General features: G+C 35.8%; 1 protein-coding gene across 1 annotated transcript in view; it reads right to left on the bottom strand.

The window, feature by feature from the left end:
• Positions 1-21,085, bottom strand: part of LOC133541137 (germ cell-specific gene 1-like protein) — a 78,409-nt gene that overhangs the window by 21,101 nt on the left and 36,223 nt on the right. The window contains exons 3-5 of the mRNA XM_061884244.1: positions 15,091-15,138; positions 3,460-3,624; positions 283-394 (exon numbers count right to left, since the gene is read on the bottom strand). Coding sequence (XP_061740228.1) covers positions 283-394; positions 3,460-3,624; positions 15,091-15,138 — 325 coding nt within the window. The remainder of the gene's footprint in view (positions 1-282; positions 395-3,459; positions 3,625-15,090; positions 15,139-21,085) is intronic.

The raw sequence follows: 21,085 nt of genomic DNA, 5'->3' as shown, positions 1-21,085 counted from the left end.
AAACAGGTGCCAAGTATATTTTGCCAGTCAAGTACCTTTGTAAACAAAGTTCACACAAAAATGTACAACTGATGCAAGGATAACTTGTGTGTGTGTGTGTGTGTGTTCTGGCAATGCTGACTTAATGGGGACATTGCTCTGTTCACACCTTTAGGGGACCTCTGACGGTATGGGGACAAAAACACAGGTCCCCTAAAGGAAACCTTTTTAACTAATAGTCCGATCCATTCTGAAGATGCCTAAGTGATATTTAAGCGTGTGTGTGTGTGTGTGTATACTCACTAAAAGGCCCAGGAGTAGCCATAACTGTGTGGCTTAAAGTCCTCTGGGCCCATGGAGACTGTAGTCTGGAAGACTTGCATGAACATCATGTGACCCACCATTCCGAGCAGACCTGGAGAGACAAATCCAAACACCAAAAGCAGTCTGGTACCGGCGATACAGATCCAATATTTTGTGCAAATATACCTAACATGTCTGCGTATTTTTCCATTAATAACACATCTATCAGCTTTATCAGTAAAAATGACAGAAAAAAGAGCAAAAATATGAAAGAAAATTAGAAGAAAAATGACATTTTTAAACTAATAATTATTAATAATATACTTACTCACCTATAAGATCATGTTGTGTATTTTAATATATATATATATATATATATATATATATATATATATATATATATATATATATATATATATATATATATATATATATATATATATATGTATATATAAGTAACAACTGTGTATAGAAAACGTTTGGTAGTTAAAAAAGTAAATAATTAATTTATGAATTATTTGATAAATGACAACAACAATGACAAACACTGTTAAATGCGCAACTAGACATTAATATTTTTGGTACACGGGGTTTTGCAGTTACACAATCATATTATTATTGTTTTAATCTAATATCATAAATGGAAAAAAATATATTATAAAATTGACAGAAAAAACAAAAAAATATAGAATAAAATGAGGAAAAACTGACATAATATTTAATAGTAATATACTTACTTACCCATAAGACCAATTTTTTAACATATATATATATATATATATATATCCATCCATTTTCTACCGCTTATTCCCTTTTGGGGTCGCCTATCTCAGCTACAATCGGGTGGACGGCGGGGCACACCCTGGACAAGTCGCCACCTCATCGCAGGGCCAACACAGATAGACAGACAACATTCACACTCACATTCACACACTAGGGCCAATTTAGTGTTGCCAATCAACCTATCCCCAGGTGCATGTCTTTGGAAGTGGGAGGAAGCCGGAGTACCCGGAGGGAACCCACGCATTCACGGGGAGGACATGCAAACTCCACACAGAAAGATCCTTAGCCCGGGATTGAACCCAGGACTGCAGGACCTTCGCATTGTGAGGCAGACGCACTAACCCCTCTGCCTCTAATCGTACATGGGAAAAAAATATTATAAAAATTATACAAAAAAAGAAAGAAATATGGAATAAAATGAGGAAAAACTGACATTTATAAACTAATATTTAATAATAATATACCTACTCACCTATATGACCAAGTTTTGTATTCATATTATGAATATATGAATATATATATATATATATATATATATATATATATATAAAATAACTATGTTTAGCAATTTTTTTTTTTAAATGTCAAAATGGCCCTCGCATACTTGACTTTGGTGGAAAAAGTTAGTTGATTAGAAGATAAATAATACTAATTTATGAATTAATTTAATAAATGACAACAACAATAACAAACACTGTTAAATATGTAACTGGACATTAATATTTTTGATGCACTAGGTAATGCAGTTACACAATCATATTATTATTGATTTTATTCTAATCATACATGAGAAAATTAATAGTAAAAATGACAGAAAAGAGAGCAAAAAAAAAGAAGAAAATGAGAAAAAAAATGACGTTTTTAAACTAATAATTAATAATATATTTACCCACCTATAAGATGACGTTGTGTATTTATATATATATATATATATATATATATATATATATATATATATATATATATATATATATATATATATATATATATATACTAACTGTACTTAACATTTTTTTTAAATGTTAAAGTGCCCCCTGCATACTTGACTTTGGTGGAAAATGTTAATTAATTAATTAAAAATAAAACAATACTAATTAATGAATTCATTTGAAAATAACAACAAAAACAAACACTGTTAAATGTGTAACTGGACATTAATATTTTTAAAACAGTAGGTTATGCAGTTACACCATCATATTATTATTATTATTATTTATTCAAATCATACATGGAAAGAAAATAATGAAAATGACATTAAAAAATGGAATAAAATGAGGAAAAACTGACATTTTTAAACTAACAATTAATAATAATAAACTTACTCACCTATAAGTGAATAAGTATATTATTATTATATATTAAGTATATTATTGTTAAACTTAGACAAGTTGTGTATATATATATAAATATATATATATATATATATATATATATATATATGTAGGTGTGGGAAAAAATCACAAGACTACTTCATCTCTACAGAACTGTTTCATGAGGGGTTCCCTCAATCATCAGGAGATTTATTTATATATATATATATATATATATATATATATATATATATATATATATACATATGAAGGGAAACTCTGATGCCTTCTGCTTTTTGTAACTGACACAGCATTTCAAAGACGATAGAGCCTTTTAGTCATCCATCCATCCATCCATTTCCTACCGCTTATTCCCTTTCGGGGTCGCGGGGGGCGCTGGCGCCTATCTCAGCTACAATCGGGCCAGTTGCCTCTAAATGGTGGAATCAGCTGCACTTGTTGTTTACATTTTTAAAAAGCCAGTTCAAAACACATTGGTATTATAATACTCAATTTCACTATTTATATTATTGTCATGATCATATTTATCATTTCATTTTGCAATGTCCCTCTCATTGCATCATGTTGTGATTGTACTATTTGTGTTTCAACCATGTGAACTCTCTCTATGAGAAGTGCTACATAAATACATTTGACTCAGTTCCCGTTGAAAGCACTACCGGTAAACGGAAGGATACCGCAGCAGCTGCAGTAGGTGGACTCGTCCAAAAGATGGCGCCATAGCACAAACTATTACGCACATATTCAGTGTATACGCTTGTTTTTGTCCATAAATGTAGCCACACCGTGTTATAAGCCGCAGGGTTCAAAGCGCAGGAAAAATGTATTTGACTATAGTCCGGAGTTTACAAAAGTTGCCAAATTTTGAGCAAATGAATGACGTTTAAAAAGATTCTTGGATTACATTCTGCCAACAAAATTGCAGTCTTTTCTTAAATCCGAATGAGGGCAAGCAAGTGATAACCTGTGATTAATCCTGATTAATTCCGAATTTAAAAAAAAAACAATCACTTGACAAAAAGTGTTGACGTGCTTGGGGGGGGAAAAAAGAAGATTTGCGCACCTCCCAGGACGGTGAAGACGGCGGCGAAGGCGTTGAGCAGCTGGCCCCAGCGCTGCGTGGAGGGCCACCAGGCCCTGATGCACAGCTGCACGGAGAGCAGGGTGCAGCTGACCAGCAGCAGGCCCACGTACATCAGCTCCAAGGACAGCGACAGCCACATCATTGCTGGGGGAGCACAGACAAGGTGAGGCACCGACATGACGGATCTCGTCGGCTTTTAGACCAGGGGAGTCCAAACTTTTTGACTTGGGGGCCAAGTTGGGCAAAAAAAATGGGGTGAAGGTCCTTTAGCAGACTGCATGTGAACATATATATACATATATATATATATATATATATATATATATATATATATATATATATATATATATATATATATATATATATATATATATATATATATATATATATATATATATATATATATATATATATATATATATGCACCAAACAGCAGTTCAGAGTACCCACCGTTTTTGGGAACACTCGAGGGAGTACTGGAAAGTGCTCCCCCGGGTGATTCCCTTGTCCTACTGGGGGACTTCAACGCTCACGTTGGCAACGACAGTGAAACCTGGAGAGGCGTGATTGGGAAGAATGGCCGCCCGGATCTGAACCCGAGTGGTGTTTTGTTATTGGACTTTTGTGCTCGTCACAGTTTGTCCATCACAAACACCATGTTCAAACATAAGGGTGTCCATATGTGCACTTGGCACCAGGACACCCTAGGCCGCAGTTCCATGATCGACTTTGTAGTTGTGTCATCGGATTTGCGGCCTTATGTTTTGGACACTCGGGTGAAGAGAGGGGCGGAGCTTTCTACCGATCACCACCTGGTGGTGAGTTGGCTGCGATGGTGGGGGAGGATGCCGGACAGACCTGGGAGGCCCAAACGCATTGTGAGGGTCTGCTGGGAACGTCTGGCAGAGTCTCCTGTCAGACAAAGTTTCAATTCCCACCTCCGGAAGAACTTTGAACATGTCACGAGGGAGGTGCTGGACATTGAGTCCGGGTGGACCATGTTCCGCACCTCTATTGTCGAGGCGGCAGATCAGAGCTGTGGCCGCAAGGTAGTTGGTGCTTGTCGGGGCGGCAATCCTAAAACCCCTTGGTGGACACCAGCAGTGAGGGATGCCGTCAAGCTGAAGAAGGAGTCCTATCAGGTCCTTTTGGCTCATAGGACTCCGGAGGCAGTGGACAGGTACCGACAGGCCAAGCGGTGTGCAGCTTCAGCGGTCGTGGAGGCAAAAACTCGGACATGGGGGAAGCCATGGAAAACGACTTCCGGACGGCTTCGAAGCGATTCTGGACCACCGTCCGCCGCCTCAGGAAGGGGAAGCAGTGCACTATCAACACCGTGTATGGTGCGGATGGTGTTCTGCTGACCTCGACTGCGGATGTTGTGGATAGGTGGAAGGAATACTTCGAAGACCTCCTCAATCCCACCAACACGTCTTCCTTTGAGGAAGCAGTGCCTGGGGAATCTGTGGTGGACTCTCCTATTTCTGGGGCTGAGGTCGCTGAGGTAGTGAAAAAGCTCCTCGGTGGCAAGGCCCCAGGGGTGGACGAGATCCGCCCGGAGTTCCTTAAGGCTCTGGATGCTGTGGGGCTGTCTTGGTTGACAAGACTTTGCAGCATCGCGTGGACATCGGGGGCGGTACCTCTGGATTGGCAGACAGGGGTGGTGGTTCCTTTCTTTAAGAAGGGGGACCGGAGGGTGTGTTCCAACTATTGTGGGATCACACTCCTCAGCCTTCCCGGTAAGGTTTATTCAGGTGTACTGGAGAGGAGGCTACGTCGGATAGTCGAACCTCGGATTCAGGAGGAACAGTGTGGTTTTCGTCCTGGTCGTGGAACTGTGGACCAGCTCTATACTCTCGGCAGGGTTCTTGAGGGTGCATGGGAGTTTGCCCAACCAGTCTACATGTGCTTTGTGGACTTGGAGAAGGCCTTCGACCGTGTCCCTCGGGAAGTCCTGTGGGGAGTGCTCAGAGAGTATGGGGTATCGGACTGTCTTTTTGTGGCGGTCCGTTCCCTGTACGATCAGTGCCAGAGCTTGGTCCGCATTGCCGGCAGTAAGTCGAACACATTTCCAATGAGGGTTGGATTCCGCCAAGGCTGTCCTTTGTCACCGATTCTGTTCATAACTTTTATGGACAGAATTTCTAGGCGCAGTCAAGGCGTTGAGGGGTTCCGGTTTGGTAACCGCAGGATTAGGTCTCTGCTTTTTGCAGATGATGTGGTCCTGATGGCTTCATCTGACCGGGATCTTCAGCTCTCGCTGGATCGGTTCGCAGCCGAGTGTGAAGCGACCGGAATGAGAATCAGCACCTCCAAGTCCGAGTCCATGGTTCTCGCCCGGAAAAGGGTGGAGTGCCATCTCCGGGTTGGGGAGGAGACCCTGCCCCAAGTGGAGGAGTTCAAGTACCTAGGAGTCTTGTTCACGAGTGAGGGAAGAGTGGATCGTGAGATCGACAGGCGGCGTCTTCAGTAATGCGGACGTTGTACCGATCAGTTGTGGTGAAGAAGGAGCTGAGCCGGAAGGCAAAGCTCTCAATTTACCGGTCGATCTACGTTCCCATCCTCACCTATGGTCATGAGCTTTGGGTCATGACCGAAAGGATAAGATCACGGGTACAAGCGGCCGAAATGAGTTTCCTCCGCCGTGTGGCGGGGCTCTCCCTTAGAGATAGGGTGAGAAGTTCTGCCATCCGGGAGGGACTCAAAGTAAAGCCGCTGCTCCTCCACATGGAGAGGAGCCAGATGAGGTGGTTCGGGCATCTGGTCAGGATGCCACCCGAACGCCTCCCTAGGGAGGTGTTTAGGGCACGTCCAACCGGTAGAAAGCCACAGGGAAGACCCAGGACACGTTAGGAAGACTATGTCTCCCGCCATGCCTGGGAAGAGCTAGACGAAGTGGCTGGGGAGAGGGAAGTCTGGGTTTCCCTGCTTAGGCTGTTGCCCCCGCGACCCAATCTCGGATAAGCGGAAGATGATGGATGGATGAATGGATGGCGCAGTGGGAGAATGGCCGTGCGCAACCCGAGGGGCCCTGGTTCAAATCCCACCTAGTACCAACCTCGTCACGTCCGTTGTGTCCTGAGCAAGACACTTCACCCTTGCTCCTGATGGGGGCTGGTTGGCGCCTTGCATGGCAGCTCCCTCCATCAGTGTGTGAATGGGTAAATGTGGAAGTAGTGTCAAAGCGCTTTGAGTACCTTGAAGGTAGAAAAGCGCTATACAAGTACAACCCATTTATCATTTATATATATACATGTATACATATATATTTATACATATATATATACACACACATACATATATACATATATATATATACACACATACATATATATACATATATATATACAGATATATATACATATATATATATATATATATATAAATGTGTGTGTATGTGTATATATACACATTTATATATATATACACAAATATACACATGTATGCATGCATATATATACAGTACATATATACACACACACACATATATATGTATATATGTATACACATATATACTGTATACATGCACATATATACACATGTATATACATATAAATACACACAGATATATACACACATATATGTATATATATGTATATATTTGTGTAAATATATGTGTATATTTATATATATATATACATGTTTATATATATATATATATATATATGCAAAATACGATAAGGATATCGCAACTGGCTCACCTTTACAGGTACCCGCCCCTGCACCATCTGTGAGCCTGTGGCCTCGCTCTCTTCATCTCTCCTTCCATCAAGGCACCGTCAGGACTCTGCATGGCAGGGACGTCCTCCTCCCTGAGCCAATACCAAGCTTGACCGCATACCTTAACTGGACATGAGTTGGTTGGCATCAGAAGGTTCTCAAATGGGCACCCCCCGTCATTAACGTTTCGTCGAATTAAGCCCATGACGCTTCGGAGGGGCTCGACGGTAGATCCAGCGTCCTGGCTCTACCCCTGCTGAATGCCCAACTCTATGTCACTAGTCCTTCGGTAGGTCGGCTCTGCCACCGCACCTTTCTTTGCATCCAAATCCAGCGATGAATATATATATAACCATATATATATATATATATATATATATATATCCACGTATATATGTATGTATACATTTACATATACAGTATATGTATATATATATATATACATGTATACATGTATATATGTATATATATGTATATATACATGTATATATACATGTATATACATGTATATATACATATATACATATATATACATGTATATACATGTATATATACATATATACATGTATATATACATATATATATATATATATACACATGTATATATACGTATGTACATGTATATATACATATATACATGTATGTATATATGAAGAGTTCATATGCAAAAGCAGATAAATCCATTTTGACCGATTCTGTATATTAACGATTTTCTGCCTGCTGGTGTTGCCGGTACACGTACAAGCGTACAACGGTTTATTTAATATCAACATAAGCAAGTCATGAAAGCCTAAACTTTTAAGAAATGCTGATGTAATGAATGGCTTTCAAGTAAGAGTGTTTGATGTGGTTTTACGTCAAAAGCAGATATATCCAAATTATGATATGTTGCAAAAACAGATATCTCCAAAATCGTTTTCTTTGCGGTCTTTATTTCGCATAATATTCAAGATAAAGATAGAGAGAAAAACAGAACGTGAAATGTATCGAAAGCCACATTTCAACGTAACAACTGTTTACATTTATTTACTTCATTATTTAACAGTTTCGATCCCTTGGTACGTATAAATCTAGCTGTCCCTGCGAACATTGTTTTTTCGTACTTGCTAACCGGACATGCTTTTTTGGAACTGTGACCTCACATATTTACCTTGTGCTTTTCAGCACAAAATGAAAAAACAAAAAAAACTGTTGCAATGAAGACAATGTTTTATTAATAAAACAACCACAAATGCTCAACCTGGTTTGCCTATGAAAAACACTCCTGTGCAGATAACAGCTCACTCATCATCGCTATCGACATTAGCTCCCTGCTCGACAACATCGTTTAACGCGGCGGTGTAAAACTCACGGACACGCGTGCTAGCGCCAACATCAAATAACTTCAACAGGTCAGTTTTTTTCGCTGGCTTAACAGTTTTGTTCATAGGAGAAGCTTCCAAATGATTCATGCGTGGATAACAACACTGAGAGAGTCCGTGCGCGCCGCCATTTTGTTTGTCACGTGATCCCGTACTGCAGCGCTGGTTGGGCAAACGGATATATCGGCTTTTGTGGTAGATGATCCATGGCGCTTATCGGCCTTTGCAATAAATCGCTGAACTAAATGACGTTAAAAGCGGCATTTGTCCGCATTTGCAAACAAATTGATTTTGGTATACCACAATAGAAGTGGCGGACTATATATTACCGAGGCTGGGCTAAACTTTATCAAAATGGCGTTTATCGGTTTTTGCGTATGAACTCTTCATATATACATATATACACACATATATTTACAGACGTACACACATATATACATATATATCCACGTATATATGTATATATACATTTACATATAGAGTATATGTATATATACATATATACGTGTATATACACATTTATACATGTATGTATACACATATATACATGTATATAAACATATATACATGTATTTATACATATATATACATATATACTTAACACTATAATTAAAGGCAAGTCAAAAAATAACTTGTATCCTAGCTATTTCACTGATAACAACCAAGATAATTATAATATGAATAATGTTGTAGAGAGTTTTAACAGTTTCTTTGTAAATGTCGGATCAGAATTGGCAGCCAAAATCCCTGATTATAGCAGCAATGAAATGGAGTCACTGATTGAAATGAATCCAATGAGTATGTTTCTGTTGGGAGTAACTGAAGAGGAAATAATAGATGTTGTTAATAATTGCAAAAATAAAACATCTACTGATTGTTTTGAAAAAAATCCATACATTCCATCACCAAACCACTAACTTATATATTTAACCTGTCCTTCCAAACAGGACAATTTCCTAATAAAATGAAAATCGCAAAGGTAATACCAATATATAAAAATGGGAACAAACACATCTTCACAAACTACCGACCTGTCTCTTTGCTCCCGCAGTTTTCCAAAATCTTAGAGAAATTATATAACACTAGACTAGAGAAATTTATAGATAAACTTAAGATAATTAATGAAAGTCAAAACGGTTTTAGGACAGCAAAGTCAACATCTATGGCAATAATTGATGCAGTAGAAGAGATAACCAATAGCTTAGATAGTAAGAAATATGCAGCTGGAATTTACATGGATCTGAGTAAAGCATTTGACACCATTAATCATCAAATATTACTGAAAAAATGATACAGATATGGAATAAGGGGAGTAGCTTTGACTTGGATAAGGAGCTATTTAACACAAAGACAGCAGTTTGTGAAGATGGGCGAATTCACATCTGGGCATTTGGACATTGCTTGTGGGGTTCCACAAGGATCCGTTCTTGGTCCCAAGTTATTTAACTTATATATTAATGACATATTTACAGTATCAAATGTATTAAAATTAGTCATATTTGCAGACGACACTAATATTTTCTATTCTAACGATAATTATACACATTTTGTATCCACCCTAAATAATGAACTTGCAAAATTAAAAACATGGTTAGATATAAACAAATTATCCCTTAATTTAAAGAAAACAAAAGTTATGTTATTCGGCTATTCCAATCCAGGACCAGCAATAAATATAAATGGCGTGATTCTAGAAACGGTGTCAGAAATTAAATTCTTAGGTGTCACTATTAATAATAAATTAAGCTGGAAACCACACATAAGACATATACAAAGCAAAATCTCCAAAACCATTTCTATTACCAATAAATCCAGATTCTTCTTAAATTACACAGCTCTGCATTTATTATATTGTTCATTGGTCTTACCATATCTAAATTACTGCATAGAAATCTGGGGCAACAACTACAAAACTTCACTACATCCCCTGGTTACACTCCAAAAACGTGCAATAAGAATTCTACACAAGGTGGGATATTGTGACCACACAAATATTTTATTTTTACAATCTAAATTATTAAAACTGCCTGATCTAGTTGATTTTAATACAGCTCAATTACTATTTAAAGCAAACAAAATATTCAAATACATTTCAAACACAGAGAAGGAATTCATAATCTAAGGGGGTGTAGTATCTTTAATATTCCAACAGTAAGAACTACGAGGAAAAGTTTGTGTGGGTCTGTGCGTGGAGTGAAACTTTGGAACGGATTGGATGTGGGGCTCAAGCAATGTCCAAATGTCCATCAGTTCAAAACAAGATATAAAAAAATGGTATGGGCAATGTATATGAATGTGAACATGGATGCCTAAGTGTTACACTCCATCACTGGCTAATAATGATTATTGTTATTATTATTATTATTGTTGTTATTATCATCCTCATCATCATCTTCATTATTTTATGTGTATTATTGTCATCATTTATTTTCATTGCTATTGCTATTGTTCATATTGTTATTATTATTGTTATCATTATCAATATTATTATTGTTTAGTCATTGTTGATATTATCATTATTATTATTACTTCTATGACATCACCCAACTAGTTAAACTATATGAATTAGTATCAATGAGAGGAATACATTGAATTGTGTGTGTGTGTGTGTGTGTGTGTACACAAACAATCCTATATGCAATTTGAGTAATACTAATTTTCTGCAAATGTAAAAACAAATATGAATTCTGACTAAAGAATTGGTGCCGATGGAAACTAAGAAAAGGGATTTGGGTACACTATCTGGAGTATAGGGCAGGCGGGTGGGGGATCTTATGTTCGTGGATAACTCCTCTGGCAGGGGGATCCCCTCGTCTCTTTTAATGCACAGCATAGGACACATAGCAAGAGTGGTCCTCAGGTCCTGTTGATCAGGGGCAATAGCTCCACAGCCACAGATCCTCTATTAACCACTAATATCACAGTCAAAATGAAAGCTTGTTCCCATAGGCACCATAAACTGTGAATAATGTTTAGACAAAAGTGTATATTATATATACTATTATATATATAGTATTTATATAGGTGTGTGTGTGTGTGTGTGTGTGTGTGATGGATATGTGTGTATTTTGGGTATATTCATGTGTGTATGTATGTGATTGTGTGTGTATATGTATATATATATATATATATATATATATATGTATATATATATAAATTGTATATCTGTGTATGTATATATGTGTGTGTACATATGTATATATGTAAGTTTGTGTGAATTTAAATGTATTTTATATAGACAATATATAGCAGCAACCACTGAATTGAATTATATTATATATATTATTGTATTATATATTGTATATATATATTGTATATGTATAGGGGTGGGACCTAATAAGTTTACTTCTTCCCACTCCCTTTTGAGCCAATCTTGACATCTACAAAAGATTAGTCACATGTAATGTTTTCAATGTAGGTGTAAAAATAATGTATCTATATATTTCTTTTGTATTTTATTTCATTCTCTTGTTTTGTTTGCATGGCTCAAAATAAACCATTCATTCATTCATTCATTCATTCATTCATTCATTCATTCATTCATTCATACACACATATATACATTTATACATGTATATATACATGTATATATACATATATACATGTATATATACAAATATACATGTATATATACATATATACATGTATATATACATGTATATATACATATATGCATGTATATATACATGTATATATACATATATACATGTATATATACAAATATACATGTATATATACATATATACACACATATATATGTATTATATATATATATTATTATTATTATATTATATTATATTATATTATTATTATTATTATTATATTATTATTATTATTATATTATTATTATATTATTATATTATATTATATTATTATATTATATATTATTAATATATACATATTAGGGACGGCGTGGCGCAGTGGGAGAGTGGCCGTGCGCAACCCGAGGGTCACTGGTTCAAATCCCACCTAGAACCAACCTCGTCACGTCCGTTGTGTCCTGAGCAAGACACTTCACCCTTGCTCCTGATGGGTGCTAGTTGGCGCCTTGCATGGCAGCTCCCTCCATCAGTGTGTGAATGTGTGTGTGAATGGGTAAATGTGGAAGTAGTGTCAAAGCGCTTTGAGTACCTTGAAGGTAGAAAAGCGCTATACAAGTACAACCCATTTATCATTTATATATATACATATATACACACATATATATATATATATATATATACATATATACATGTATGTATATATACATGTATATATATATATATATATATATACATGTATATATATATACATGTATGTATATATACATGTATATATATGTATACATATACATGCAGATGATCAGTGCCAAGCAGGGAGGCAATGAGTCCGAATTTTCTATAGTCTTTGCATATATATATATATATGTACATGTATATATATATATATATATATATATATATATATATATATATATATATATATATATATATATATATATATATATATACATGTATATATATATATATATATACATACATGTATATATATACATATATATACACGTATATATATACATGTATATATATACACATGTATATATATACATATATATATATACACACATATATATATATACACATGTATATATATATATATGTATATATATATATATATATATATGTGAATTATGTGAATTATATTTTATATAGCGCTTTTCTCAAGTGACTCAAAGCGCTTTACATGGTGACACCCAATATCTAAGTTACATTTAAACCAGTGTGGGTGGCACTGGGAGCAGGTGGGTAAAGTGTCTTGCCCAAGGACACAACAGCAGTAACTAGGATGGCAGAAGCGGGAATCGAACCTGCAACCTTCAAGTTGCTGGCACGGCCACTCTACCAACCGAGCTATCCATCCATCCATCCATTTCCTACCGCTTATTCCCTTTCGGAGTCGCGGGGGGCGCTGGCGCCTATCTCAGCTACATTCGGGCGGAAGGCAGGGTACACCCTGGACAAGTCGCCATCTTATCACAGGGCCAACACAGATAGACAGACAACATTCACACTCACATTCACACACTAGGGCCAATTTAGTGTTGCCAATCAACCTATCCCCAGGTGCATGTCTTTGGAAGTGGGAGGAAGCCGGAGTACCCGGAGGGAACCCACGCATTCACGGGGAGAACATGCAAACTCCTATATATATATATATATATATATATATATATATATATATATACATTAAGTACCAATGATTGTCTCACACACACACTAGGCGTGGTGAAATCTGTCCTCTGCCTTTTACCCATCACCCTTGATCATCCCCTGGGAAGTGAGGGGAGCAGTGGGCAGCAGCGGGGCCGTCCCCAGGAATCATTTATGGTGATTTAACCCCCAATTCCAACCCTTGATGATCAGTGCCAAGCAGGGAGGCAATGAGTCCCAATTTTCTATAGTCTTTGGTATGACTCGGCCGGGGTTTGAACTCCCTACCGACCGATCTCAGGGCAGACACGTTAACTACCAGGCCACTAAGTACATATATTAATATGTATATATAAATATATGTGTGTGTGTGTATATATATATATATATACATACATAAAACATCAGTGAAGTTGGCACGTTGTGTAAATGGTAAATAAAAACAGAATACATTGGTTTGAAAATCCTTTGATGTGTATTCAATTGAATAGACAGCAAAGACGAGACACTAAACGTTCGAACTAGAAAACCTTGTTATTTTTTTGCAAATATTAGCTCATTTGGAGTTTAAAGCCTGCAACATGTTTGAAAAAAAGCTGGCACAAGTGGCAAAAAAGACTGAGAAAGTTGAGGAATGCTCATGAAAGACTTATTAGGAACAGCCAACAGGTGAACAGGCTAATCGGGAACAGGTGGGTGCCTATATTGGGTATAAAAACAGCTTCCATGAAATGCTCAGTCATTCGCAAACAAGCACGGGGCAAGGGTCACCAATTTGTCAACAAATGCCTCAGAAAGTTGTCCAACACTTTAAGAGCAACATTTTTCAACCAGCTATTGCACGGAATTTAGGGATTTCACAGGATTTAAAATCATTGAATATAAAGAGCATGTGAAAGTTCACTCCTCCCTTGTTTACTTCCGAGACAACCACTTTAAAATTTTGTAATCAATCAGAAATATCAAGCAGCTAAAATCTGCCCAACATGGATAAGTGCTTTTTAATGGATTTAAATGGTTGTAAATAAAACAGTTTTATGGTGCATGAATATTTTTTATAATATCAATGTGTGTTCATATTTTGTGTTGATTGGAATTGTAGTTTTTGCATCATGATTAGGGAAGTTTGTTTGCAAATGGGTTATGGAAGTAAACCCTGCGCATTATTTCAAAGTCAATGACATGAATTACTTGCGTCGTCCACTTGATGGCAGCAAAAAAGGCAGTCTTTTAAAATTAACGCAATCCCATTCATCATTGACTCATGATGTTTCACGGGCCAAGTTGAGTTGAAGACGAGACATAGTTTGGACACCCCCGGTTTAGAAGAAGTGACACACCTTTTTCTGATCCTGGAGTCAGCGTGTGGAACCCCCGACATTTCTCCTCTGCAAGGGAAACAATGGCGATGTTACATTTTGTGGAACATGACTATATATTTTTATACTTTGCGACCTCCATTTTTTTCAACAAAGAAAAAAAAAACACATTGAACTTTTCATCAAACAAACTTTTTTTTAATTACATATCATGTCTGCCGCAATGTATATTGATTGCATTTTATCGCCCAGCTCCACGGCTTTTTAATCAGAAATCTTTTCACAGAATTATAAGGGACTGAACGTGCACAACATGAATGTGATTTCAGTAAAAAAAAAAAAAAAAAAATTATATATATATATATATATATATATATATATATATATATATATATAAGAAAAAATATATACATACATATATACACACACATATATATATATATATACTATTTAATATTTGAAACTCACCAAAATAATATATATTTGGAATATAAACAAAATTTAGTTAGTTAATTAAACAAAATACATATACACTCGACTGAGACAGCCCTCGCAAAACTGACTAATGATCTATTGCTAACGATGGACTCTGATGCGTCATCTATGTTGCTGCTCCTCGATCTTAGCGCTGCTTTCGATACCGTCGATCATAATATTTTATTAGAGCGTATCAAAATACGAATTGGTATTTCAGACTCAGCCCTGTCATGGTTTAACTCTTATCTTACTGATAGGATGCAGTGCGTCTCCTATAACAGTGTGACCTCGGACTATGTTAAGGTAACATGTGGAGTTCCCCAGGGTTCGGTCCTTGGCCCTGTACTCTTCAGCATCTACATGCTGCCGCTAGGTGACGTCATACGCAAATACGGTATTAGCTTTCACTGTTATGCTGATGACACCCAACTTTACATGCCCCTAAAGCTGACCAACACGCCGGACTGTAGTCAGTTGGAAGCGTGTCTTAATGAAATTAAACAATGGATGTCCGCTAACTTTTTGCAACTTAATGCCAAAAAAACGGAAATGCTGATTATCGGTCCTGCTAGACACCGACCTCTATTTAATAATACAACTTTAACATTTGACAACCAAATAATAAAACAAGGTGACTCTGTAAAAAATCTGGGTATTATCTTCGACCCAACTCTCTCCTTTGAGGCACACATTAAAAGCGTTACTAAAACGGCCTTCTTTCATCTCCGTAATATCGCTAAAATTCGCTCCATTTTGTCCACTAAAGACGCCGAGATCATTATCCATGCGTTTGTTACGTCTCGTCTCGATTACTGTAACGTATTATTTTCGGGTCTCCCAATGTCTAGCATTAAAAGATTACAGTTGGTACAAAATGCGGCTGCTAGACTTTTGACAAGAACAAGAAAGTTTGATCATATTACGCCTGTACTGGCTCACCTGCACTGGCTTCCTGTGCACTTAAGATGTGACTTTAAGGTTTTACTACTTACGTATAAAATACTACACGGTCTAGCTCCAGCCTATCTTGCCGATTGTATTGTACCATATGTCCCGGCAAGATATCTGCGTTCAAAAGACTCCGGCTTATTAGTGATTCCTAGAGCTCAAAAAAAGTCTGCGGGCTATAGAGCGTTTTCCGTTCGGGCTCCAGTACTCTGGAATGCCCTCCCGGTAACAGTTCGAGATGCTACCTCAGTAGAAGCATTTAAGTCTCATCTTAAAACTCATCTGTATACTCTAGCCTTTAAATAGACCTCCTTTTTAGACCAGTTGATCTGCCGCTTCTTTTCTTTCTCCTATGTCCCCCCCTCCCTTGTGGAGGGGGTCCGGTCCGATGACCATGGATGAAGTACTGGCTGTCCAGAGTCGAGACCCAGGATGGACCGCTCGTCGGGACCCAGGATGGACCGCTCGCCTGTATCGGTTGGGGACATCTCTACGCTGCTGATCCGCTCGAGATGGTTTCCTGTGGACGGGACTCTCGCTGCTGTCTTGGAGCCACTGTGGATTGAACTTTCGCAGTATCATGTTGGACCCGCTCGACATCCATTGCTTTCGGTCCCCTAGAGGGGGGGGGTTGCCCACATCTGAGGTCCTCTCCAAGGTTTCTCATAGTCAGCATTGTCGCTGGCGTCCCACTGAATGTGAATTCTCCCTGCCCACTGGGTGTGAGTTTTCCTTGCCCTTTTGTGGGTTCTTCCGAGGATGTTGTAGTCGTAATGATTTGTGCAGTCCTTTGAGACATTTGTGATTTGGGGCTATATAAATAAACATTGATTGATTGATTGATTGACATATCTATATATATCTATATATATATATATATATATACATATATATGTACATTTATATATATATGTATATGTATATATATACATACATATATGTATATATATGTAAATGTATATATATGTATATATATACATACATACATATATATATATATACACACAGTATATATATATATGTATATGTATATATACATATATATGTATATGCACATATACATATACACAGTATATATATACATATATAAATATACATATATATATTAATGTAAATTTATATATATATATATATGTATATATGCATACATATATATGTATACATATATATATATATATACATATATATGTATGTATACTGTGTGTATATATATGTATGTATATATATATATATATATACATATATGTATATATATATATATATGTGTGTGTGTACATATATATGTATATATGCATATATATACATATATATATACATTTACATTAATATATATATATGTATATTTATATATGTGTGTGTATATATATATATATATATATATATACTGTGTATATGTATATGTGCATATACATATATATGTATATACATATATATGTATATATACTGTGTGTATATATATATATATATACGTATGTATATATATACATATATATATATAAATTTATATTACACGCCTATAAGACACATTTTGTGTTTAAATATATATATAATAACTACGGTTAGCATTAAAAAAAAAATATATATATACACTATATGTCAAAATTACCCCCACATACTTGACTTTGGTGGACAAAGTTAATTAATTAAAAAATAAAAGAACACAAATTTATGAATTTATTTGATGAATGACAGTAATAACAAACACTGTTAAATGTGTAAATAGACATTCATATTTTTGTACAGGCAGAATTTTTGATACACTAGGTTCGGCATTTACACAAAAATATATTTTATGTTTTTATTCTAATCATAAATGGAGAGAAAAAAACTGTAAAATTGAAAGAAAAAATCAAAACATTGGTGTGTAATGAGATAAAAAAGTTTTTTTAAAAACTAATAATAATAATAACAATAATAAAAATATACTCGATCACCTATACCACTCACACACACATATATATATATATATATATATATATATATATATATATATGTTTTTAGCATTAACAATATATATACTTATACATACATAAATGTAAACTATATACACATAAATGATTATATATACTTACATATACATATATCCTTGTATACAATAAAATATAATTATATATATAATGATATATTCCAAACTCTCAAATATATTTTTCTTATTATAAAAATGACAGCAACAATAGTAAACACTTACATGTGCAACATTAATATTTTTGAACAGGCAGAATGTTTGATACACGAGGTTATGCAGTTACACAAAAATATATGTATTGATTTTATTGTCAACAATGGGAAAAAAATAATTGTAAAAATGTCAGAAAAAAGAGCAAACAAATCGACATGTAACGAGATAAAACTGACGTATTCCAACTAATGATTAATAAAGTACTTAGTCACCTATAGCAGTGGTCCCCAACCTTTTTGTATCCGCGGACCGGTCAACGCTTAATAATTTGTCCCGCGGCCCCCCTTTTTTTTTTTTCTTCTTTGTCATGAAAAAGGGACATTCTTGTCATGAAAAAGGGAGTTTTTTGTGGTTGGTGCACTATTTGTAAGTGTATATTGTGTTTTTTATGTTGATTTAATGAAAAAAAATATATATATATATTTTTTATAAAAAAAATTCTGCGGCCCGGTGGTTGGGGACCACTGACCTATAGTACATAGCTGACGATATTGTTTTTGGGATTTTTCATTTTTCTTACGGATTAAGGAGTGAAAAAAATTTAAAACCCTGTACATTTTACAGAGGCTAACTTATTTTTACACTTAATTTACAGTACTAAGGCAATGGTTTTTACTTAGTTTTTTTTATATTTTTATTATGTTAATTCTCATGTAAAAAATGTTTTTTTGTAATTCCAACAAACCAGTTTTCCATGCCCTATACATTGTGTTTGACTTCAAATAAAAACACAAATTGAAAATAAAAACACTTGTTTTTGTGTGTAGCAGTTAATTAGAACAGAATACAACTCTATTGTCATTACACTTAAAAAGTAAAAATCAAAAAAATCTAAATTTGTCAATAGACCAATGCAAATAATGGTCAATTTATACACGTGTCATCTGTTGTGAACGACATCATGGATGTAACATTAATGTACAAACAATAATACACAAACAACACATCTCACAAGTTGTGTTGTTGTGAACGATATCATGGATCCAACATTAATGTACAAACAATAATACACAAACAACACAACTCACAAGTTGTGTTGTTGTGAACGACATCATGGATGCAACATCAATGTAAAAACAATCATACACACACAACACATCTCCTCTGTTGTGTTGTTGTGAACGACATCATGGATGCAACATCAATGTACAAACAATCATACACACACAACACATCTCATCTGTTGTGTTGTTGTGAACGACATCATGGATGTAACATCAATGTACAAACAATCATACACACACAACACATCTCATCTGTTGTGTTGTTGTGAACGACATCATGGATGTAACATCAATGTACAAACAATCATACACACACAACACATCTCATCTGTTGTGTTGTTGTGAACGACATCATGGATGTAACATCAATGTACAAACAATCATACACACAACACATCTCCTCTGTTGTGTTGTTGTGAACGACATCATGGATGTAACATCAATGTACAAACAATCATACACACACAACACATCTCATCTGTTGTGTTGTTGTGAACGACATCATGGATGTAACATCAATGTACAAACAATCATACACACACAACACATCTCATCTGTTGTGTTGTTGTGAACGACATCATGGATGTAACATCAATGTACAAACAATCATACACACAACACATCTCCTCTGTTGTGTTGTTGTGAACGACATCATGGATGTAACATCAATGTACAAATAATCATACACACAACACATCTCCTCTGTTGTGTTGTTGTGAACGACATCATGGATGTAACATCAATGTACAAACAATCATACACACAACACATCTCCTCTGTTGTGTTGTTGTGAACGACATCATGGATGTAACATCAATGTACAAACAATCATACACACACAACACATCTCACAAGTTATGTTGTTGTGAACGACATCATGGATGCAACATCAATGTACAAACAATCATACACACACAACACATCTCCTCTGTTGTGTTGTTGTGAACGACATCATGGATGTAACATCAATGTACAAACAATCATACACACACAACACATCTCATCTGTTGTGTTGTTGTGAACGACATCATGGATGTAACATCAATGTACAAACAATCATACACACACAACACATCTCATCTGTTGTGTTGTTGTGAACGACATCATGGATGTAACATCAATGTACAAACAATCATACACACAACACATCTCCTCTGTTGTGTTGTTGTGAACGACATCATGGATGTAACATCAATGTACAAACAATCATACACACACAACACATCTCATCTGTTGTGTTGTTGTGAACGACATCATGGATGTAACATCAATGTACAAACAATCATACACACACAACACATCTCACAAGTTATGTTGTTGTGAACGACATCACGAATGTAACATAAAAGTACAAACAGCAGCCGCAACTTGAGAGGCTCTCTTTTTTTTGGTTTAGAGCCTAAAGTCA

This window comes from Nerophis ophidion, linkage group LG23, assembly GCF_033978795.1.
Source record: "Nerophis ophidion isolate RoL-2023_Sa linkage group LG23, RoL_Noph_v1.0, whole genome shotgun sequence".
NCBI lineage: Eukaryota > Metazoa > Chordata > Actinopteri > Syngnathiformes > Syngnathidae > Nerophis > Nerophis ophidion.
The sequence above is the reverse complement of the archived record's forward strand: the minus strand, read 5'-3'. Positions and strand labels throughout refer to the sequence as shown.